Source organism: Triturus cristatus, chromosome 6 (assembly GCF_964204655.1).
Source record: "Triturus cristatus chromosome 6, aTriCri1.1, whole genome shotgun sequence".
Taxonomy (NCBI): domain Eukaryota; kingdom Metazoa; phylum Chordata; class Amphibia; order Caudata; family Salamandridae; genus Triturus; species Triturus cristatus.
Genome location: NC_140589.1, coordinates 836,312,821 through 836,337,444, shown reverse-complemented (window position 1 = coordinate 836,337,444; position 24,624 = coordinate 836,312,821). Strand labels below are relative to the sequence as shown.

At 41.5% G+C, this 24,624-nt stretch overlaps 1 protein-coding gene across 1 annotated transcript in view; it reads left to right on the top strand.

The window, feature by feature from the left end:
* Nucleotides 1–11,952, top strand: part of CRIM1 (cysteine rich transmembrane BMP regulator 1) — an 816,650-nt gene extending 804,698 nt beyond the window's left edge. Inside the window, exons 16-17 of the mRNA XM_085611439.1 lie at nucleotides 2,456–2,643; nucleotides 9,032–11,952. Of these exons, the coding sequence (XP_085467565.1) occupies nucleotides 2,456–2,643; nucleotides 9,032–9,208 (365 nt within the window). The 3' untranslated portion in view covers nucleotides 9,209–11,952. The remainder of the gene's footprint in view (nucleotides 1–2,455; nucleotides 2,644–9,031) is intronic.
* Nucleotides 11,953–24,624: the final 12,672 nt, after the last annotated feature.

Sequence of the window (24,624 nt, the reverse complement as noted above, 5' to 3'; positions counted from 1 at the left end):
CTCCCTGGTCTCCCCCTCTGGCAGGAGCGCTGGCTCTTGTGAAGCAGAATATGACCTCCTAAACAGGCAGTTCCCGGTTTTGACTTGGCCTCTGGGGCAGTCTGACCGATGTGCATTCGGCGTGTTCTTGTGCGTTCTTTAAGAGATACCCGAAATCTCCCGTTTTTTAAATTTCTTAACATAGCTAGCTGCTTTTTAATACAGATTTTTAGCAGTCTGGGGGGGGGTCGGAGAAGCACAAGGAAAGCAGCAGGACCAAGCGATAGCGGGAGGAGGGGGATTGGGGGGGGCACAGGGGAAGAACCAAGATAAGGACATGATTTACATCCGTCGGCTGAGTGCAGCCCTGTTTACAGAATTTGTAGCTCGGAGCCAATGAAAACATTGAGCGCTGGTGTGAAATGCTCTTAGAGAAAGGGAAAAGTAGTCCCTCGACAGATGCTAATATTAGGACAAGTGGAAGGGTACACGTAATGCAGCACTGCTCAGTGGAAGTGAACAACCTACACAAAAGAGGAACAAATAGGAAAGATTAACCTCTTAGAAGCAAGTAGTTTTAAAGGACACAAACAAACAAATGAAAAGCAATGGGTGGACTTGAAGCCCACAAAGTATATACAACAGGTCTCGAAACTCAACCTAAAAGTACTACAATAAGAAAAAATGTCTTTGTTGTGGAACAGTAGCCTCCTGCTCCAATAGAGCCAGCATGCTTCTTCCTCAAAAGCATCATTTTGCACAGGAGTAGCAGTGTGCTCTGTATACAGCAATGTCCAATCTGGGCCACTTTTGTGAGGAAGCAGGATAGGTGATTCTTCATCTAAACTCCTGGTCTAAATGTTATAATACCAATACAGTTGTTTCCATTTACATCATATCATGCAAGGGCACTCATTTCTGTTTCTTTAGAATGTGGGAAGTCCGTTTCGGTCACTGACATGTCAGTCCAGGGTATGCCCCTGTAGAGCTTCATAGCTATTCAAATTATTGCACATTCAATTGATCCCTGAGCCTCTCGAGCTGAAGGAGATTTCACAATAATGACCTACAAAATCTGGCACTCCATGTTATCACGTCCTAGGAACATCACAACCCCTGTTTTCACTTTGCACCCAGAATCACATAAAAATTTAGCTATGTTATGTTGAGAAAGTGCTGCCAGCTTCCTCTATTACAATTTGGAAAAATGTATGAGCTAATCGTTTCCATCAAGGAGCCCACACAGTTCTCTATGATCATAGCCTTATTTTTCTATTAGTACTTGTTTTGTATCTGTCTTGTAATATAAGTCTGCCGTGTTGCCTTTTCTAAGTGCTTTAAAAATCTGGTGTAACTGTTAGCCAATTTGATGGTAACGATTTACTCACAGAGCCATATTACCGACTGGCAGTCTCAGTCTAATTGTCAGTCACTGACTTAATCACCAGCTTTTCTTTCTTCTTGCATGGGCATCTCTTGAGCTATTGATGCATTGTTACAACTATTTTCTCTAGAAACCTTCCATTGAAGCTCCCAGTGCTGTTTTACTCTCCGTAATCTGGGAAATTGGAGAAGTCAGAAGACGTTTAGAAACCTCCCTACAATGTGTTTTATGTTTATAGTTGGGGCCCCTTACAGAATGACCAAGGTTGACCAGGGCAGTGTGAGTGAACCCAAACGGGCTTGGTTTCTCAATCAATTTGAGGAAGAATACAAGTGAATATGGTCACTCAATAAAATGTGAACTAGCAATTAATTAAAAGGCGAATTGCATTCATGTTTTTTTAGATTATTGACTCTACTTTTAGTTCAGTTTGTGCATAGACTCTGTTCCGCACATTAGAGCATCTAGTTCAAGCAATTGATGTTAAAGTTTGCAAAACATAAGTATTCAGCCATGTTTAAAGATCTATTCCAAAACAAGAGCACTTTTAGTCCAAATTTGTTGCAAAGTCATTGTGCAAATACACTTGCAGCAACATAAAACATCTTCAAAAATAACGTTCTGCCTCTAATAGGGTACTGTTTGGTAATTTGATGAGCTAACACTGCTAATTTATAATGGAAGACCAGATTGATATTACTGTTACAAATGAGTGTATTCATTCTACGGCGTGTGTAATTCAGTGAGTAAAAAAAAAAAAAGGGCCAAATGTTTCATTGACTCCGCTATATGGCATCCTTCATCAGGGTAATAGTTCCTTAGTATTAGGCCTCGTTAGTGGAGGATGCAAAGCCAACATAGTGTGAAATCTTAGTTATCACTTTGACATTACCATGGTTATTGTTACTAGATGCTGATTACTGTTCTAGATTGTTGTGTGAGGCATTCAGTTAGAGAGTGGTCTTGTTGTGTATGGATGTAGCTGCTTACTCCAATAACTACATATCTTTCAAGATACTTGTAGGAGTCTTACTACACATAGTGGACAAGCATTGCAGAAATACTAACTTTTGTTATTTTCTTTTCCCCCAGAACTGGGTCATCTGCAAGTGGACTACAGGGAATCCAGTGCACCACGGTCAAGTGAAGAAGCGTCCCTACATTCTGTTGCCTGGGTGACAGTCCCCATTATGACAGCCCTTGTACTGCTAATTGCCCTTCTTCTCATCAATCAAAAGAAGCGTTGGATACCAGTTCCCTGCTACAGGACTCCGACAAAGGTATCAGATCAGTCTAGTACTCCTGGCCCCATCTGTTTCCCTAAGTCTTCATTTTCATTCATTCCTAACCTTAAAACCTGGTAAAGAATCTTGCCAAGGCTACAGCCACAGTTATTCCAGTGATCCTGTATGCCACAGACCTACACTTTTCGCAGTAGATCATAATTGCATTATCTATGCTGGTTGTCCATTTAGGCCTGAAACCACATTATCAAAACAACGTTCTGAAGTCATTATTCTAGGATGTGGTGTTGGTGCGTTAACGGAGCAGTACTGCGATTCTCAGGGATGAATCTCTCAAAAAGATTTACCAGCCTCCAGCCAAATAGATTTGCCCATTTTCTACTACTGGTTGGTTCAGTGAGTGATAACCTGCCTGACAACAGCAAAATAGGTTAAACCAGTTCAAGAATTCTCTAAAATCAGTGGTTGCAAAGGTGGTTAGTAGGGCTTGGCAATGTAATGTAATGTAACACGGATATGTAGAGCGCTACTATAGTTTGGAAAGTGCTTCACGGCACTAAACATCAACAAATGGAAGCAAGGAGCCAAACTTGGAGGCCTCCTGGACTAGGATCGCCAAGAAAGTCAGATTAGTGTTTGTTTAAATAATCCAGTTTTCAAATCTTTCAAGAATGGGCAGCGGCCCTTCTTCAGCCAGACAGAGATAGGTTGGCTGTTTCACAGCTTATCCTCTAACAACACTTCGGAGCTGCCTCCTATTCTACTTAGCCGAATTTGAGATGGACAATAAGAAAAGATTTCGCGGACTGGAATTTCCATGATGAAACATAAGACTTAAAAAAAATCCAGAGCCTGGTGGGACCAGAGAGATGTAAAGCTCTGTGGATGTGCATCAAGGTTTTAGATTGAATACTTTTAGCAATAGGGAGCCAGTGCAGATCTCACAAAAAAGGAGGCAACAGAGCTATGTCGGGGAGGATTCAGAAGTAGATGGGCAGCCGGGTTTTGCACCTGCTGTAGCTTCCTGATAAGTTTAGATGGAAGACCAAGGTACAGCAAGTTGAAATAATCCTACTTGGACGTAATGAAAGGATGTACTAGGTTTTTTTAATTTTGCCTTAATGGGAAAGCGAGGAAGATATTTCCGCAGTGTTTTAAGGAGTGTTTCACTTCATGGATCTGTTTAAAATAAAGATTAGTATCAAATTGATACTCAAATTGCAGACCACTTCTGCTGGGGAAGGAGTAGGTCTCAGTTCCTCTGGCTACCATTGGCCGTTCCGGGCTTGAGGGTTCTTGCCTAGAATCGAGACTTCCGGTCTTATCCGAATTCAGCTTAAAGTGTTTTTTTATTCATCGAGGTGGCAATGGAAACCAGACAACCTCTGAATTTCTGTTGGCAATTGAGGCTGCTATCAGCCATAGACACTATCAATTGGGTGTTGTTGGCAAAGGACCACACCTCAAAGCTGTGACTCCGGATTACCACTGCTAAAGAATGCATATACATTTTGAAGAGTGTGGGGCTCGGGCAGAGCGCTAAGGAACCCCACAGTCTAAAGAACTGGTGACATAAAAGGTAGAAGTCTCATCACTTTCTGTCTATTAGCTAAGAATTATTTACCAATCAAGTGCAGAGACTTCGACACCAAACTCCCTTAGGGGTTGGATAAGTAAGTAAAGCATGAGTTATGGTGTTGAAAGCTGCAGATAAATCCCAAAAGATAAGGGCAGCCATACCACCCGCATTCAGGATTTGCCTGAGTTCTTCTAGACTGTAGGCAGTATGCATTCCATGCTAAGGGCAACACAGTAATGATGATGTATATGTGCTTTCAACATGTTAGTAGGAATAGGAGTCAGACCGTTCACCCTGTAGTTTGAGGGAATGTTTGTATCTGCATTAGCCTTCTTCAAGATGGAAGGAGCCATCACTACTTTCCAAGCTATGGGCAAGATTTCATTAAATGGAATAATTAAGTAAATATTTTAGAATGGGAACAATTATTGGAGCTGCTAATTTCAAAATAGATTCTGATCAATGATCAGTCGGTGAGCAGGCGTTGCAGTTTTTTTTCAAAAGAACATCTAGATGTGTCTCTGAAATAGGTTTTTCTCAGGGAAGGCTGGTGCTTGTCAAGGTAGCAGCACATATTCAAAACCATAGGAGTGGAAAGGGAATTCTAGATAGTCACAATTTGTTTTTAGTTGCTAGCATATCACTGTCCTGTGAGTGTTCCAGCTTTTGACTCATTGCCTGAGGGTGAGTCATTGTTGTTACAATTCAGAAGACCTCTTTTGAGGAATGTTAAACAGACTCCATTTTCTTGGCATAAAATACAATTTTTGCTATTTTAATGTCCTTATGACACTCTCGACGTGAAGCTTAATAGGCTTTTTTGTCAGCATCATAGTGCATAATGTGCCACATATTCATTCCTGCCTACAGCATCATTTGATTTAAACAGTTTCCAGAAATATAAGGCTGTATCTTCAAAGCCCTTTTTTACTTCTACTAGCAAAAACCATAATAATAAGAATGACTGCTTATATGATGGGCACCATGTGCACATTTTCTGTTGGCACATTTCTGAGAAACTTTAGTATCAGATGGAGAGAACCATCTCTCCCTTGTTCATCAAGTGTCAGCCAATCCTCATCTTCGTATATATGTTTTTCAAAGCACTGAACCTGGAGTTCCAAGCCACCAAAGGATTAATGCATTGATTGGATAAGCTAAGAACTGAGACATGCTTAATTTGGTTGCAGATTTACTCAGATCATGGAGTGGGACAGTTGAAGGCGGCCTACAAGATATATCGGATCATTTTACTTGATAGTTCTGAACATTCAGGTGGTGATCATTGTGAGTGTCCCCATAGTCACACAAAGTATGGAGCATTAGTCAAATGACATTGGTCCTGGTGAGACCCAACAAGCAGATACAGGTCAAAACGCTGACATCCCCTTTCTTGGTTGTTTTGCGTCGAGATACTGTATACAGAGAGATACTGGCTCTTACCCTAATTGTTTAGAATCATCCTACAACCTTGGGTCTTGTACAGTGTCTTTGTGTATGTATTTATACATGTGTTCACCATTTAAGCACTGCAGCCCCTGCACTGTCATTACACTGTGCATATATGACACCGAGTTCTTATAAAGAATGTTACAGATCTAAAAAACAGAAAAGTATCCTGTATGCATTTGTTATTATTTAGTAAGAGATGGATGTCTCAATTACTTTGCATACCACAGAAGCATTGTAGAGGTACTGTGATAAATTAGATCTATGGGACATTTGCTGCATTCTAATATGTTTACACTTGTCCTCGTGGCAGATAGGGTTGCGCTTGTTTTGTAGACACACCAAAAGATAAGGATATGTATGTATACATAAATTGTCAGCATAATCCGTAGCTGCTGCTGTTGGAAGTATAAACAGAATGCATCTTGATCGTTTAACACAAAACCTATAAAACACTAGAAAACAAAAATTCTTGGGACGATTATAGGCCAGGCCAGCCTGTTTCTTTCTCAGGAGAATATCAACGTGGAGAATATGGCTCAGACATCTTGTGTGTTAAGAGGAACTATAACATTAAGGAGATCTTTGGTGTATCTTCTTTCACAGCTTTCCGTGAGAGGCACACACTAGCACAGCGTCATTTTCCCCTGAATCTGCTGTGCTGCCTTCACCTAGGTGTATTCATCGCAACAATCCTATGACATGGTTTTCTTCCTCCATGTCATTAATTAGCACACATAAGACCCAGCACTGGTCGTTCAGTACATGAAAGTGACTAAGTACCCAAATTCCTTTGACTTTTACAGCATTCTGAAAGAAGAGGTCCAGGATTAATAAAACATCGTATAGGAGCTGAACAGATCAATTGTACTCCTGTAGTTGTTTGGGCACCAGAAGAATGGAGGATTTTGAAAACTGTTCCTCCAAGGTTTCAGCTGGACCCGCTAGGAAAAGTATCTGACCGGCAGTTTCACAGCGTTGGATTAAATGTTTGCTTTGTACCACGCTGAGAGCTCCACACTTCTCAAAAAGTGATAAAGTCCCATTTTATGTTAGGACTTAAAATGTTTCCAGTGATAAATCTCCAAAGCTCCAAAACACCAGTGGGACCAACCTGCTTATGCTATCTGGCCTTTGGTTCCATGGGGATAGTTACATTTTCAGTAGCATTCCATGCTGGGAGCAATTTTCTTCTCAAAAAGTGACAAAGTACCATTCAGTGCTGGGACTTAGAAGAAATTTGAATGATTTTCTTTAAAAAGTGACAAAATCCCTTTCTGGTGTAGGACTTAAAAACTTCCAGACTTTCCCTTTGACGAATCCACTTGGTGTCTCAAACTAGGGCTCCATTGCGTTTGGCCTCAAATCTTGCCTAGGGCCTGGTCTGCCCCTTCCATAGACTATCATTGGTGTGTAGTGCCTTTTGGTACTATTTTTACTTGCATTTAAAAACATGAATATCTCCTTGTATTTTTGTTGTCTTGGTGTCATTTTGTTTAGTAAAGTGTACTCTATTTTTTTTTTTAAATTTGGTTGAAGTATTTTATTGGTTGGTGTTTTTACTTTATTTGCATACATGTATCACACACTTCTCTAAGTTTAGCCAGTCTGCTCTGTTCCATAAGTACCAGGAGGTTGAGATCAGGTTAAATTAGCGATTTTCAGGGTTCACCATGACGTGAAATGTTATTGTTTCTTGAGAAGGACAGTCACCCACCCCAAATTAATAATCCACATTCTTCCTTAGAATGACCCATTTTTTGAGGTTTTAGTGCTCTTCTTTTACAGTAAGACTTCAAAATGTTTGACAAATTTGTTTCTTGTCATAACTATGCTTTACAAGTTAAATGGGAATGTAGAACCTCATCGACAAACAGTCGCATATTTTACATCATGTTCCCTAAATACCATTTCCGTGTGCAGATTAATGGTGGAACTTTATCCTCACGAGAAGCATTAGTGAATGTGGGAATTCCATCAGTATTGTGTTGTGAAGTATCCTCGGCATTGCGGAATTTCTGTAGTCGCAGATTGAAGATTAGTGGTAGTTTGTGGGCATTCTCTGTTTTCCTTACCTAAAAAACAATGTGAACTCTGACAAACTCCTACATTTGAGGGTATTAACATACATCTAGCTGTTAGTCACCCACTCTCACAATGCCTGTGGTCTGCCTATGATAAGGGTTAAAGTCATTTTAGGGTAGATTAGAGATGGAGAAGACCGTATTTAAATTAAGTGTAAGGGAATATATTTCCACATGGATACCTAAAAAACAATTTTCCCCTTTAGAAGCAAATAAAGTAAATGAACAAATACTAATTTCTGCCAATTTTCTGCACGTGGGACCAAGTGGAAATGCTGCATACATAAATGTTAGGCATGCAAGTACTTCTGGTAGACTGAGTGTTGTAGATTTCCTGAAAGTGTTGGGGGATTATTTCAGGGTCAAATCAAAGCCTTGCTATTAATGGTGTTATAATGCTTGAGCAAATTTCTGACTTTTTCCATGTCCTCCTTTGAATTTTTTCCTAAATTCTTTTTAGATGCAATTCATGTTGTAGGAGTAATAAATATGGTGAAAGTGTCATACCTGCTCCATATGAAGGGACATGGGGCAAAACTGGCCCTGCAGGAATGTTAATTATACTAGAAGGCACACGAGTTCACCTCTTTAACACCAGGTGTCAGAGTAAAATTACAGCCAGCGTTTCGAATGGGACGAATAAAATGTAAAGGGTCATAAAACTCTTTCCTTGGATTTAAAAGAAAATATCAGATCACGGATCATGCATCAGTCTCACAATGTAATATGTATGTCCTTTGTAACTTCAAGAGTACGCGTTTGTGGTGGGATCACCAGAGATGATGTACTATAAGTTACTTTAGAGAGGTGTGTGTTTGTCTAGATCTCACCTATAACCTTGTACCATTCACTAGACCGCATTACTCTGCCTGGCTCCAACAAATAATTTGTCATCTGCTCCCATTAAGCTTAAACTTAGCCTGGGCTGTCCGCAACTTGTAGACAGTTTGTCCTGGTAAATAAATTCGCTGAAATGAGGAAATTAGCTTGATACCCAAATATAAAATGTTGACAGAGTACCTATCTCCTCAGCATCCAGTCCTTTGGCTCCTTAATATCTCCAGTGCAGAAATTACTCAATCACCTTTAGTTTTTGGTGATGGATGCTATATTTTGTTTCATGGAACCTGTGGGTGAGATGATAAAAGGCACTCTTGGGGTTTAGGGTTATGGCTGTAAACTCTTGTGTGGATCTCTACCCCCTGTTCCGTTCCCAGCATAGTCCATGTTCTGTTCCCAGAAGTTAGTTTTTTAAGGTCACCTAATCTAAGTGTAGTTACTATGTTAACTAATGCTTTTCTCTTTTTTGCAGCCTTCTTGTCTCAATAACCAGTTGGTGTATGTGGACTGTAAGAAAGGCACAATGGTGCAGGTGGATAGTTCCCAACGGATGCTCAGAATGGCCGACCCAGACTCAAGATACAGTGGATTCTACAGCATGCAGAAACAGAACAATCTACAGGCAGACAATTTCTACCAAACAGTGTGAAGAATTCAAACATTGCCCAAGAGTCTATACAAGCTAAAGAAACTAGACAGAACGAAGGAGAGAGACAGTAACATAACTAGAATTGTGCACTTGGCTAATGGATTGTATTGGATTTGTGAATTCTCATGTACAACTCTTGAGACCTTTCTGGGATGAGCGCTGTCTCCTGCAATGTGCCAGATCAAGCATTCCCAATTCACCTTGCGATAACTGACCAAGTGTTTTCTTAGAACCAAAGTTTCACACACAAAAAACTTGTTGAACATGTATCTGCTTGTATCCTAGCAGTGTAGAGATTTCTTTAGGATGGGGGTTAAGCAGGTCTGGAGACATGCAAGGGGTGGGAGAATGAAATTGACTCGTAGTAGGTAAGTGAACCTGCTTGGATTAAGGAGTGCAAGAAACAAAGGAAGGACTGATATCAAAAAATTGACAAGCACTAATCAGACCGTGGCTTTTTCTGACCACTCTGAAATCTGCGACAAAGGCCTAACCCACACATATGTAAAAAAAACAGAAAGAAATGTCAGGTGTTATGTGTAGATCCTCCCAGAACAGAACCTACAGCGCAAATTCACATTGATCAATCTTCAAATTTATTTGTTTCTCAATATCATTATTTGCTTTACAGTCTGGAAGTTGTGGTATCTATTAAAACAGCAAGAAAAAATAAGCAAACAATATTTCTAGAGGAAAAAATTAATGGGTGGGCTCACTACATTTGTGTAATCTTATACCATGTGCTGCTTATATTTTTTGTATCTTTTCCTTTTTCCTTCAAAGTGGATTGCTCAGTTTATTGTTGGCAAAAAGTAGCAAAGCAGCTGAAGCCTAAGTAGTGTCTTAATATATGAGCACTGGATCTTTTTTTTCTGACAGGATTAGCAAAAGCAGAAAACGTCAAGAAAGCCATGCAGTTCCAGGGGCTTTTTTGTTTGTGTAATTTTATTTTCCTTTAATTTGTGTTTTGTTTCCTTCGGTGTGTTTATAGAGTTTTTTTAAAAGGAGAAGTGAAAAATTAATCTATGTTGGACAAAGCTCCTGCTAAAAGAATATAAAACAGCGTGAGAGAGATTAGGTTTTTTGTTTGGTTGTTAATTTACTGGTTTATGCAGACTTAGAAACTGCTTCCGTGCTAGGGAGCTGCTTAAATTGTATATTATACTCAAGCACCTTTTTTGAAGCTCAGAAAAAAAGGAGATTATGCTTCTTTGAACCTTAGCATTATAGGAATATTTATGTAAATATATATTATGCTAAAACGAAAACAAAAAAGTATTTGTATATATATAAATATATATAATTTTCTATGTTTTTTTTCCTGTTGAATGTATTTTTATCTGAGAGCGCGATTTTACCCAGAACTAAAACACAAACCAACGCATTCCATGTCTTTGCTTAGTATGCTTATATATTTTGGAAAGAAGAGGATGAGCATCTCATTCTATCTACCATTTAATTTTCAAAGTTTTTGTCTCTGTGTGCCTGTGCACTCATTTTTTTTTTTGTGTGAGCGAATATTTGTGTATGCACGTGTATGTGTGTTATACCTGTGTGTGTGAGACCACCTGTGCATATGCACGTGTGGGACTTTAGCAATAAGCATTGCTCTTGCTACATTGTGTGTGGGGGTAGGGGAGGGAGGGTAAGAATAGGTAGGTTGTTTTATTTTATTTTCCTGTTTGGTCTTGTAAAGGCTTTTAAAAGAACGCATTGGCTAGAGACACTGAAAGCAATGCGCATGCAGAGCTTATCGACATTTTGCAAAATTACTTCAGCTCCTGGATTTTTTAAACTACTGGAATAATATCCACAATAAGCTTCACGTTTATTGTAATTTGCCTCAACAATAAACACTGACTGTGTAACTATAGCGTTAACTTTTGAAGAGGTCTTGGCACTTTTGTACTAATTACCCATTTGTGTAATGCTTTTTTTCTTTTTACCAGTGTTCATTATGAAAGACACTGAACCCAGTTTGCTTAATGTGAAGAGGACATGTGTTTTGTTTTGTGAAAGAACTCTCAAGTATTGTTGTAAATACTTGACCAGTGCTTGCTGAACTTTAAAACTGAAAAAACTAATTTATTGTTATAATGACCTAATTTATTAATCTGAAGATTAACAAAGAGAATGAAAACCATGGAAGGTGTTCTAGCTGTTGACGTCGGAGGAAAATCGGTGTAGCAGAGAGTCTGTCTCTGTTTATATGGCTGCAATCTCTCACATGAAAAAAGAAAACATGCCTTCCCTTTTTAATTCACCTTTCTTGATAAGTATTGAAACCAACATGTTTTGGTCCTTCTAGCACAAAGTTTCTGTCAAGACAAATCATCCATTCCTTGCTTAAAAGAAAAACGTCTTTAACTATAAAACAAAGAAACTGTAAAATGCTTGCTTTTGTTTTGCAATCAAGGCCATATTCTGAATAAAATACTAACAAGATGTAGGACATGGTGTACAATGTTTTTTTTCATTATGATTATTATTTTAAAGATTATATGATTTTCCTATGTGCTGTATCCATTACACTCTTTTACTTTGGTTCATGTTGTTCTCTCTTGTAAAAGAAACACAAATATAATTTTCCTGAGAAAGAAACATGAATTAGAAAGCATTTGTGGCACTTCGAGTGCACTGCAGTTTGACAGTTTGCTTGTTTACTTCTTTTTTTTTTTTTTAAACTGTAAAGCAGTTTCTTGTAATTTGGTTCTCGGCAGCACAATAAAAAAAATTAAACCTGTTGTTGCACATTCTTTTTATGTTTGCTTGCTATTTCATATGCTATGGTCAGATGTGTACTGCCAACTACGCTTCTTGTCCTAAAATGTTATATTCCAGTATATTCATGCGTTCTCTAATGGAGCAAAGTACACCATTATGTTTTGAATTAGAGACACTGAATAACTACTTTAATTGCCTCCGTGTCTGTGCTTATTTCAGGTACTGAATCAATATTTCTTTGAAAGTATTCCAGGATTTCCCAATATTATTTGCTGTGAAATACGCTGTATTTGAGCGTGTCTTGTGCCATCCTCCATTGTGTAATATTTATATGCATTCCCAGTATAGCTATTAGTATTACTACTGTGGTATGGTCAGATAGGGTTCTTGCAAGATGACCGACATCTGTGGCCCATGTCCTGGTGTCGGTGATTGACAGCCAGTAGTCTAGCCTGGACCACATGCTGTAGACAGAGGACACAAATATGCCCTTGCAGGTTGTTGAGGGACTTCTCTCCAAAAGTCTGCTAAAGCGTAACCTGCGAGTGTTTTTTGTTTTTTTAGGTCCTCCGCTGCCCCCAATGTAGGTTTTGTCTGACCTTGTGACTACCCAGGGTGCTATTCAGGTTGACGTTAAAGTCCCCATCCTAGAGAATCGATTTTTGGGAGGGATCCAGCACCACCGACCACAGCGTCTGAAAAAAGTGTGGCTCATCCACATTAGGACTATATACCTTAACCAATATAAAATAATGACACTGTGTCAATTTTGTACCCTTTCTAATCACAATCGCCACTATCCTAGCGTATTATGAATTGGTGTAATGCCCATCTGGATTGCTGGTACTTCTCAGTGGGTTTCTTAAGGTGAGCCTCTTAAAGTAATGCCGTATAGATCTTCTGCCTAGTGAGCTATGCAAAGACTTGCCTGGTTTTGCAGGTGTTATTCAGCCCTGTGACATTCCAGTTTAGAACCTTAGGTAAGGGCTCTATCTTAAGAGGCATAAGTCAGTCTTGCCATGTTTTAAACATGTCGTGTGATGTGTCTTGTAAAGGCTATGATAAATGTGCAAGGTTGCTCTTGGCATGACTTGTCTGTACATCATCTGCTGAGGAAGGCTTTCACAACTTCTCCCCCTCCTTCACCAGCATGTCCAGTGCACCCGTGGCAATACGAACCCAACCCTCCTTCACACCAATACGACCCGCAAACAATAAGGACCAAAAAGTAGCCAACACAGTACAGGATGATGGATTGACTAATTAGGGAATTACCCATGGGGTGCTGCAGGAGCGGCCACAGGAAAACTTCAGTTGAAGTGAAGGTGGCCAAGGACTATGCAGATTGAGAAACAGCAGTAACTGAAATATAACTGACCCCGTGACTGGATTGCAGATTATACTGAAGTTAAAGTTCTTGAATAAATCATAGTGTGATCACATAGCTTAAGGAGACATCCCATTTGTCAATATATGAGTACATACTAGTGATACTAGGCAATCATGTTATACTGAGGTTCATCATCATCAAAATCAAGGTTATTTTCTTCCCTGTGTTAATTGACCAGAGTTTTCAGAAAAGTTGAAGTGTCCTGGGGTGAGTTGAAAATGTGTTGTCTTCCTAGGTGGTTTCTTCTGAGACATGATAGATAAAGCATGGCATAACTGATGCCCTCTTTTTGTAGTCTACGTTTAACCTGAAAGAACTCACTGCTAGTATAAAGTCTGGGAAGAACGTGACATTATTAATTTTGAAGTTTAGGACCCATTTTTCAAGGGCCATCCTGAGTAGCTTGTCACGACCTCTATATTTTAATAAATTCGCTATAATGGGGCACACCCCAGGGTGGGGCCTGGGTGCAGGCGAACAATGCACCTTGTGACCACCAGCTAATGTGACAGATTTTCGGCACCAACGAGGGATGTGAGCATTTTTTCTACGAATCCCTCAATTCTTTCTGCTTTTGCTGGTTCTGGCACACCAAGATTGTGTAAATTAGGATGGCAGGAATGCACCTGGAGATCATCATTTTTCACCTTTATCACTGCAAGCAATTAATATTGAGGCATTTTACAGTTGTTTCTTTTCAAGTCCACTTCAATATCGGAGATACGTTGCTCTTCTGCCCCCGATCCTCGTCACGTTGGTCTAACTTGGCTGCCATGGAATCAAATCATCGGGCTTTTCCCGTCACTAGACCCCAGTTTTTATTGCATTGCTTGTAACTGATTTTTGTGGGGGGGGGGGGGTGGACACATCCCAACATTTTCCCTTGGGCCCAAGCTACCTGTGCCCTCTTTCCATTTCTGTGTCCTGCATTCTGGCAATGCGTTTAGACTCAAAGGTGAGTTTAGACTGCTTGCTATCTGTTTTTCTCATCTTCACCTGTGTGCGTGTGGGATCTATTATTTTTTTTTCTTTTTTTGCAGAGTTTTATATAGCGCAAACTTGACCCGAATCCAATCAGGTATCAGAGCGCTTTACATAGCACCAGTTACGTTACATTAGGACACACATTCATTCGTTGTTAGGCACAGGGAGATTAAGTGATTTGCCCAGAATCACAGGATGTTCAGCGTCATTACCGAGACTCGAACCCAGTTCCCCTTCAACCCAGAGCAGACAGACTTATATTAACTTTAGGTTCCTCTTGTGGTATGTAGATCCATAGGCTACTAAGCGGGATTATGCAGACTCTCCCACAAACGGCAATTACTTCAGTGAAGGCCAGCAGGTCGCCTACCTTGAAGTTCGGCTACAAGTCTCGGTGTAACTACTGGGATAATAATTTTACCGTTCTCACGCACAACTCACCTAGACCTCATTTGGGTCGGTTATCAGTTCAAGATTCTAATCTATAACATGAAGCAGGTCACACACACTAAGGCATAACGGGGGCGCAACAATCACTCACAAATGTGGGCACAAGCAGGCCCAGTACGGATTCATGCCAGAATTCAGTTCAGATGGGACATATGGGGAATTCAAGAGCTCCTCACTGTGTTTAGGTGTACCAGTGTCCAGCAATCTGAAAGACCACCTTCCGCAGGGATCCCAAGGCATTCACGATCTAGTTTATTTAAGAATTTTGCTGTGTCATTTACACAACTATTGTGGACGCCATCTTTTGCTACTCATTGTGCTCCACTGTCTGGCCGTGCCCACTCTACATTCATGCTGGTAGTGTTCACATCATGGTGTACTGTTTCATATCTCTTACCTCTGCCCCCTGCACTTGCCTGTCTCACTGATCTCATAGGTGGCACAAACTGCTGCAACATCTCACCTCACATGGATTTACATACCACCTCCACCCTCTCTCTCACGTCTCCAGAGGCACTCTCACAGGTACGCAAAGTGGTTTTACCTCGAGTTATTGCTGTACCAACCTCGCCCTATACTTTAGCAGCCCAAAACTCACCTGGGATGCCCCCAGCACTGATGACACGTTATGGGTGGGAGTCCGTGCCTTACTGGCCCATGCCTTTCCTCCTCAGCAGGCTACCCTTCCCGAAGGGGCTGTTCGGCAGGTCACACAGTTCTCACTTGCGACTGATGTGGACTCCGTCACTACTCTTTCCTTGCCGTTTTTTGCCTCTATCAGGGTTTGAGATGTATCACACGGCCATGTATTGTGATTAATTGTGTTTGGGCAGATTATTAGCAGATATTGATGCCCTTGCCTGCAGAACTGCACTAAAATGTGGCAGTCTTGCTGCAGACGCTCTGGATCCCCTGGAGGATGCTGCTTAGCCAGTGCTCAGCAGTACTGTATGCTGAGAACACTCCGAGAGATGTTTTTTGCACTGGCATACCCTTCTTTGCCCCGGAAAACCTACAAAGAGCTAATTGTCCATCTGGTGTTCCTTGATAGGACTGATATAAAAGCTCAATTCTCTTTTAGGATCCAAGCAGGGGAGTCTCTCGTCCTGTTTAGAGGATTGAGGTGGAGCAAAGACAACTGGGAGTGTTATAGCCTGACGGATGTGGAAAGAGGTGGCCACTTAAGGTAGAAAGAAACCGCGTCGTCAAAACCAACTTATAGTTAGGGTGGTGTAAGGTGGATTTACACAGAGAGCTTGACGTTAGCTCATGTCTAGCCGATGTTGTTTCAATGAGAAAGACTGTCTTTGGGTCAGAAGTTTCAAAGGACAACTGTTCAGTGTCTCAAAAGTTGTCACATCAATAACATGAGGACAGAGCTCAAATCCCACCATGCATTACAAAGGGTTTTGGGTGTTTCAAACCTTTCAAAAAAACTCGTCCCAAATGGTGAGCTAAATAAAGAAGGCTGATCCGGCAACAGATGGCCGAAAGAGCCGATACGTTACCCTTAACCTTGCCCAAAGCAAACTCTTTCGGGGCGAGGGATAATACAACCCACAAAACTTCAGACAATGTTGCCTGTAAACGGCCATTGTATTGAGTGGTGCACTAATCCACAAATTTGGCCCAAAGGCTAGCATACACTGATTTAATGGTGAGAAGGCTCATTGCCTGCATGACATCAATGGCCCCAGTGTGGAGATCGAAGAAGGTCAATTGTTGCCACTCAGTCGACTTGCATAGAAATGCAAAGTGTGCAGGCCTGGGAGCAGAACCGCACCCTGTTGCTGTTACAGAAGATCTCCTCGAAGTGGCAACCAGATTGGAGTCCAGATGCTCATGCCCAGGAGTTCTGAGTACCACATTCTTAGCTCAATCTGATGCCACCAGGATGATTTGTGCCTGGTCCGTTCTCACCTTCTTCAGAACTCAGGGCAGAAGAACAGTGGTGGAAAGGCATACAGAAACTTGTATTCCACTCTAGCCGAAATGCGTTTGAGTGAGAGGTGCTTTGGAAATTCTAGCGTGCAGAGGTGCTGACGTGCATTCCCAGCGGAAGTGAAAATATCAAGCTGGGTTCTCCCCCCTTGCTGGAAGATGGGTGTTTGCCACCTCCAAGCATACCTGTCATTCATGATCTGCTAGGCGCCAGTAGCTTCGTTTGACCACCCTGGCATGTAAAGATCCCACCATATGGTACACTATCAGAGAAATCCCTTGATGGTTCAGCCACTTCCAGAGGTGCAAGGCCACTTGTTACTGGGTCCATGACCTCACCCTTCCCTGCTTGTTTCATTACCCGATGGGGGTGGTATTGTCTGTGTGCAACTTCACCCGCTGTCCTTCGATGGTAGGTAGGAATGGTTCAACACCAAGCGAATCACTTAACTTCAACAAGTTGATGTGGAATTGAGACTCCATTGGAAAGCAGAGTCCTCTGCTTTCCCCAACCCAGTAGTGATGCATCCATGACCTCCGTTAACTCTGTGTGGGGTAAGGAGAAAGGCCTGCTGCTGATCCAATCGTGGTCTGATGCCTTCACTGCAGATCTTTTCTCGTCTCCTCTGAAATCTGGATATAATCGATAGATTTCCCTGATGTTCTGTCCATTGGAATTTCAGGACCCATTGTAGAACCCACATGTGACACACGCAGGGTGCAATTCCAGCAGCCTCCGAGTCATCCGCACTGAGATCCAGGAAAGTGGCTGCTGCAACATCATACCCAGGTTGTTACAATTACACTTACTAGCAACAAATAACCCCAGGCTTCAATTGTTGCTGGAAGGCTGCAGTGTCACTTTCAATTTCCAGATATCTCGGAGGTTGATTAAACACCAAATCCAGGCTTTATTCTACTATGAGCAAACCAGTATTGAAAGGTGTAAACATTTTCAGCTTTAATTTTTCTTACCTTTTTCCTGTGGTGGGCAGCCACTTGCAAGACTATGTTTTTCCACAAGGAGAGCAGATCCAGGTGGGTGCTTGACTTTTGTCCTGCTGAGAGGCAGCCCCCCTCCGAACTTTTCTCTCCTGGGCTGACTGGCTACTGGGGCAGCTGACTGCTGTACCATCTCAAGCTATGAAGTTGTGGGAATGTCCTAAACTTATTAGGAGGGCCAACTGTCCCCTGCCTGGCGTCCTCTTCAATTCAAACAGAAATGTTTGACAAGTGGAGCAAATTACAACTTCCTCTTTTGCCCAGTTGGGCAGCAGATGCAAAAGAGCCCAAAGCAAATTGTTCCAGGGCAAAACTGACAAACTTTCCAGAGATGACGTGGCCCCTGGCATTAGAAGGAAACTAGGTTATTAACTCCCTTCTCCTGGTGGCTCAAAGCAGGCCAAGGAGTGACCATGTCATTTTTTCTAGCCTTCTTTATTTGGTGCTCGACAACATTCAATTGGACAAGCGGAGAAGCCATAGGAGGTCAGGTCGCACCAAAGCCAGATACCTTAGCTACAAGGACTCTGCTGAAGTCTTCTTTTAGATGGCAAACAACTCTAAGCAGGACCAACCCGATTTTTTCTGAGGTTGATCATTGGGCGGAAAGCCTTGTGTGGCTGGTTCTGGTTTTCCGGAGGTGTGGAAGTCCCAACATTTTCCAACTTTACGAAGTAGCTCTTCTTGGCCATTTCTAAGACTCCCACTACCTCCGGGACGGTACTCGTAGAGTCCAAGACCCGATACGTTCTCTAGGGGTACCCCCAGGCCCCATCTTGAAACGCAGGGTTGGCAATTTGACCCCCCCCCCCTTGCACCAAGGACTTAGGCAATGTGCCAGCTCGTGTCAGAAATCCAGTTGGCCTGCAACCCTTACACAACTCACTGAGCAATGTTGAGCAGGAAAAGTTTACTGGCAATGATCAGTCCCATAACATAAATTCAGACAATATCATGAAAGTCCCAACCCTGTTTTACAGAAAACACTCAAAATAGCACTAAGATGCAAGATATGTATTTTAAATGATTCTTTTTAAAAACCTAACATAATGCATAAAATGTGAATGGTAACCACACAGAATATACATGATATGGCAGCGAAGCATGTTAAAAATAATGAAAATAGCAGACAAATTCTAAAATGTTTATTGAAATGTATGTTCCCTAACACCCTCATGCTGCTACTTCTAGGTGCTATGCTAGCTCTAGCTGAATCAGTCAATAAAAGCCAATGTCTGAGTTACAACGATTGTGTGCACAGTATACCTGTTTTCAAAACGGCAAGGAGTGGTTGTTGTTCAGAAATAGCAACGCAGCTATTTCCTATCACCTTTGTGGAGCTCTGGAACATAAACAGCAACTAACGAAGGCCACTCTGCTCACTGTCGCTTTTGGCTAAAGTGGGTACTGTAGGCTGGCATGACCTAGTTTGTGATATCCATGGTGAAGCTCCTCTCTAATCTGTAGTCTGATACCTGTTTTTTTTTAGGATCTGATCAAGAGATTTGTTGAAGGAACCTTATCTTTGTTATATATTTACATCATATAATAAATCTCTCAGACATCTGTGATTATTAACTAAACAAGAGGTCAAAGAATCATGGATGTGAAGGCATCAGCTCAATTATCACCTTAATCTGGTATATTCTAGTTAAAACATAACCCTAGAGACGAGGTGCACTTGACGCGAGCAATTCTGCGTATGTCTATTTACACATTCTATAAAGAAAATATGAGTTTAAACAGTAGAAATGGAAGAGTTTAAATGCATAATAAAAAGGGAATAGAAGAGTCTGAACTCAGTGTTCACAACAGACCCACACCACTCGAGGCCACCAGCACAGTCTGGTCCAGACCCACTTGCAAATGATCAACTGGTCACTTGCAGCTTTTGGTGACCCTGTAGCCACACAGGTCACCCAGCTGACCCTTGAAATCCACCTCTCATTGCTATGTATGTCAGAAAAGTCAGAACAGGCCCAGCCCTTTCGATCTCCACACAGGTCACAGACCTCAGGTGTCTGCCTCCTTTTCTCTTCCACAGGTCCAGATGTGTTTTGAGGAGCAGTGAGTGAGACGACACTTTTGTATAATTCACTGCCAGTGGGTGGGGGTGACTTCTCTACACTCCATAACCAATGGCAAACAGTTCCCAAGGGCAATCTTTCTCCCCTTTTGCCGCACATCCTGTTTGCTTTACTGCAAACTATTCCACTGACTATTCTCCAGGAAAATTAATCAAGATGGCAGAACCTATCTGTGTTTGGAAGAGGCTAGTGGCTCACCAAGTGGCGTGCCAAGGGAAATTACCATTCTCCTCCTCCTCAACCCCACCAAACATGTTCTGGGACCAGCGTGCTTCCTCCTGAAATGGAGCTAGGTTGGCTACAGTTAGCCCGGGGCTCAAGGAGCCCCTCTTCCCTCAGTCTCACTTTACTATGAATTGGTAGATTGCACCCTGGTTCCTTTTAAGTTAATAAAGTTCCTGAACCCTCTCCAACTGACTACCATGAGAGAGGATGAATCCCATACCTCACTCCCAGGTCTTCCTACCAAAAGTCCCAAGACACTGTATCTGCTTTAGGAGAAGTTTTCAACCTCATTAAGGAGAAAGCAGTGACAGGGAAGGTAGCTGCAGGAAGGCTATTACTAATTAGCCTACTCGAGGTCCAGACAGGGAAGGACTGACTTTTTAAAAGTTACTTTTCATGTACGATTATCAAAACTTCAACTGCACCATTTAATTGAATGTTTAATAAATATTAAAACCAGTGATTGAATGGACTCTGTAGCTTATTCCGAACCAAAGTTACCAAAAATAGGATTTTAATTGTATTTTAGTTTTTCTCTTAAAAATATCTAGACCTATACAGTGAAAATAGGGTTTGGGGGATAGCCACTATAAGTAACATGCCAACCTTGTAAATTCTTATATGTTTCACTATCAAATGGTAAATCACCAACCTTGGTAGGCTAAAAGGCATGCTTAGGGGTGCCCCTATGCTTATAAGTAGTGTCCCTTCCGTGCAAAAAATGGTTATTTTGATGGGTTCACCTGCAGGTTTAAAAGCGGCAACAGTCAGGATACACATATAGGCCTTGAGCCATATTTCCCTTGTCCACCTAGTGGATGGCACAATACATGCTTCAGTCAATACGTGACATTTAACTTGAATGCCTTTGGTGTATTTCAGGAACCATATGCTACTACAACAAAAAAGGGAATGGCATAAAAAAAGAGGGATTTTGTCACACAACATTTAAAGATGGTTGCAATGAAAGGGGAGGGTAGAAGGGACTTGGAATGTAAATACTGTGTATAGGTAGTGGGAAGAGGACGTTTCGAAGAGGGACACACAAAGGCTGTCCTGCATAGAAGCTGTGATCAGACAGCCAGTGACTATTTTTAGCAAAGATGAGTAGGGGGTAATGGATGGGGAAGGGTCTCCTTGCAGTACGTTGACACAAGCAAGAAAGAGCAGGATGGAAATGGGGGCAGCACAGAAACTTGCAAAATTGAATAAAGGAGGGGTCTCCCACACCTCCCTGCATCCATGTAAATCAGTCCCTGCAAGAAAAATAAAGGGCAACAAGCAAGTATTAAGAAAAGTTATGTGACTTTCTTATACACTTTATCAATATGATAAATAAGAAAATCTCATTCCATGGACTGGTGTATGCTGCAGGAGAAGATAGTGTATGTCTCGAGGGGGTGCCCTGGGAAGTGGGCGGTGATCTGGTCTCCCTGGAATACCTACCGTGGTAACGTCTGTGAGCCCCCAACCTATCCCTCAGTTGAGGAACGGCTAACCCAAGAACGTGGGGATAATTTACGCTCCTGATCTGTTGTGCCATGTTAAGAGATACGAATGTCTAAGAGTCCAAAGTTGTGCCACTGTAACTCAAAAAGATCTGAAATTTGTAAGTGACCGGTATGTTTATTTTTGTCAATAAAAAGAATTTATAAAAAAAAAAATAAAAAAAAAAATCTCATTCAAACCAGTATCAAATATGACTTGTTTTTATTTCTGGACCCAGGTTGTTAGGGACTTTTATCCATACAACTAGTGAGGGGTCAAATTATGGGCTGCCTACCACCCTTCCCCCCACAGGATCATGGAGAGTTTCATGATTCATTGCTCTGCTTGGCATATGTAGAAACCTATCAGCAAGAGCCCTGCTGCAAAAAATGTCTCTTCACAATCAACCCATTGCTGATGAAGGCCCACGGAGCAACATACTTTGGCTAATGCACCCCATTAACCTTGCCAGCTCTCTAGGCATGTCCAGGTGAAAGAAGTTGCCCGAATCGGGTCACTCGGGTCGCTCACGACCACCTATACGCCTTCCCAAAAATGAAGAGTCGTCAGACAGAGAATACAAACCAATTAGTTTGTCTATACGCTGCGGCGGAGCCCAAATCTGATCAGTCTCCGAAGAGGACTGCCGAGGGGTCTGATCTCTCCCCTCATGGTTACATCAGTTATACAATTTGCACACCTCTAAAGACCAGTTGAAACTGGAATTTTCCAGCCCAGGACACGATGAACAATGGAAAGCACATAAGATGGGCTGTGCCACTGTGTGAAGAACATGTTATCTTAGTCTCAAAGGCATGCAGCAGCTCTCTACCATGAAAAGCGGTGAGAGCGAGAACATCCAATGGCAAAAATATGTAACAATGAACAGTACATTCATTAGGACAGCAAAGCTCCAACCTTGAGGAATACGAGCCAGAGGGGTGGGGTAACCTTCTTGCACAGGAGAGCATTACAGAGACAGACACTCGATCTTGGTTATGAAGCAACATGGCGCCGATAAAGATGGCGCCGTGCATGCTAAATGTAGAAATAGAGCACGGTAATCACACGCATTACGGGAATTACATTTCAAATCCAACACAGGGAGCAAACAAAGTGTACCCTTCCTTGTTCCACCACACGCCTAGTTGTAGTGTAGGGAATCTTTTACCAACTCACTTAATTGAGAGACTTTATGGATTTCAATATAGTTGTCGGTCTGAACTTAAGTGGTTTTTCAAATTACAGGGGGATTTACGACCTGCAGGATTTACACTCATGAATGCTGGGCCTTGGAACATGTAATGAGGTACCTCATGCTAGCCTTTAAGGATTTGGTGGACTGACATTTGCCTGTATGATGCCTGAAGGAGACCTGGACAGCGTCCGGTTCAGCCCCACTAGCTCTCAGCTGCAGCATGATAGGAGAAACTAACAGTTGTTATAGCTTTCTCTATCATAGTAGGCCAAAAAATTATCAGCTGAGGGGCCTGACCCTCGGCAACAAAATGCAAACAAAAAACAATGAATGAGGTACCTATGTGCGCCTGAAGACCATATGGCTGCAAGACTCTCAAAATAACGTTGTGGGATTTTAGAAAGTGGAGGCGCAATAAAGAGGCATTCATTTATTAGTTTTATCTTGTCACATTTGCTGTGTGTTTAAAGACAGTGGTAAAATAGTAGACCATGCCTTCTGACAAAATGTTGCTTCTTCTTTTAGCATGTAGATCGGTGTTTACTGATGCAAAGTAAGAGGATTTTGTAAAGTGAGCAATTTGACAGTTTTACGGAGGTACATACAGGGAATGTGAGAGGTAAGACTGTAGGATGTAAGTTTTATTTTAACACACAGCAACATTTACATACCTGTAAATGAACTTTACAAATATTTCAAAATATATCAGCCTAGGAAAGCACATTTAAGACATATTTTTTTTGTAATTCTGAAATATGATGGAAACAAAAATGTTATCAAGATCAAAACAAATGTAGACACTTTTCTTGGTTATGCGCATTTAGTAAAAATTTGCCGGAAACCGATTTCCACACATTATCATTTGGGCATGATATAGTTTTATCAATAAAACTACATGTTGGTGCACATTTTGTGGCCATTTCAGTGGAAAGCGTGCTGCCTGTAAATGATGATGTACTTCGACACCATGCTTTAGTAATATTTTTCCATCAGTGTGCTCCACTATGCATTACCAGCTTTCCATTTTCTCTTGCTAATGCTCATGAAGTGTCAAAACTCACCTACGGTCTTCAAGGCGCAGGTAACAAAAAACTGTCAGTATTGAAAAAGCGCTTACATGATTGTGAACTGCCTTTACAATTAATCAGAAAGCCAAGTTTTGATTTTGTCATGAGGTTATTAGGGCCCGTGCACAAACGCTCCCCTTTTTACATGTTCACGTTTGAAGTGGACATCTTTTTAGACAAGGATTTGTAGCTCGTTTTGCTAGCATGTAATAGTGTACACAGAAAGCGTTTTGCTTACAAATACATTTTTTTGTAGGCACATTCATTTCACTGTACATTTTGTGCAAGGACCTAGTACACTGCACAAGCTGCCCTTACATATTGTTGTCTGTTCGGCGACAGCTCGGAATTGGTGGAATCAACAATGACAGCCAGATCTCAGGTGGGGCACAGTGCGAATGGGTCCAGTTTTCATTATATACACTGCCCAAAGCCTTTGCTCTGCAAAGGAGCATTTCCATGGATTGTTGTAGTCGCCTCGTGCCTGAATTCTAGCCCAGCTGAATCTCATCACTATCCTGAAAGGGACGGCGGCCTGTTCTACACCAAACAGGCTTCCGGATGAAACACTCACACAGGTAAATGGGGAGTTAGAACACTCCAAGGAATCTGGCAGAACCAAATCCACCCTATAGTTTCTAGGATAGATAGTCCTAGGTAGGAGTACAATTAAATGTATTCAGATTATTAATACAATAATTGTAACTGTTGAATTATTCATCTTTTTCACCATTCATGTAATGCGGGTTACAATGCTGTGTCCTACTAATCATTGCAGCGCACGTATTTTACACAAGAATCCGATTGCTTCAATAAATGTTTGAAATGCCAATTTGTGCATTTCTTGTGTCTCCCTTTAG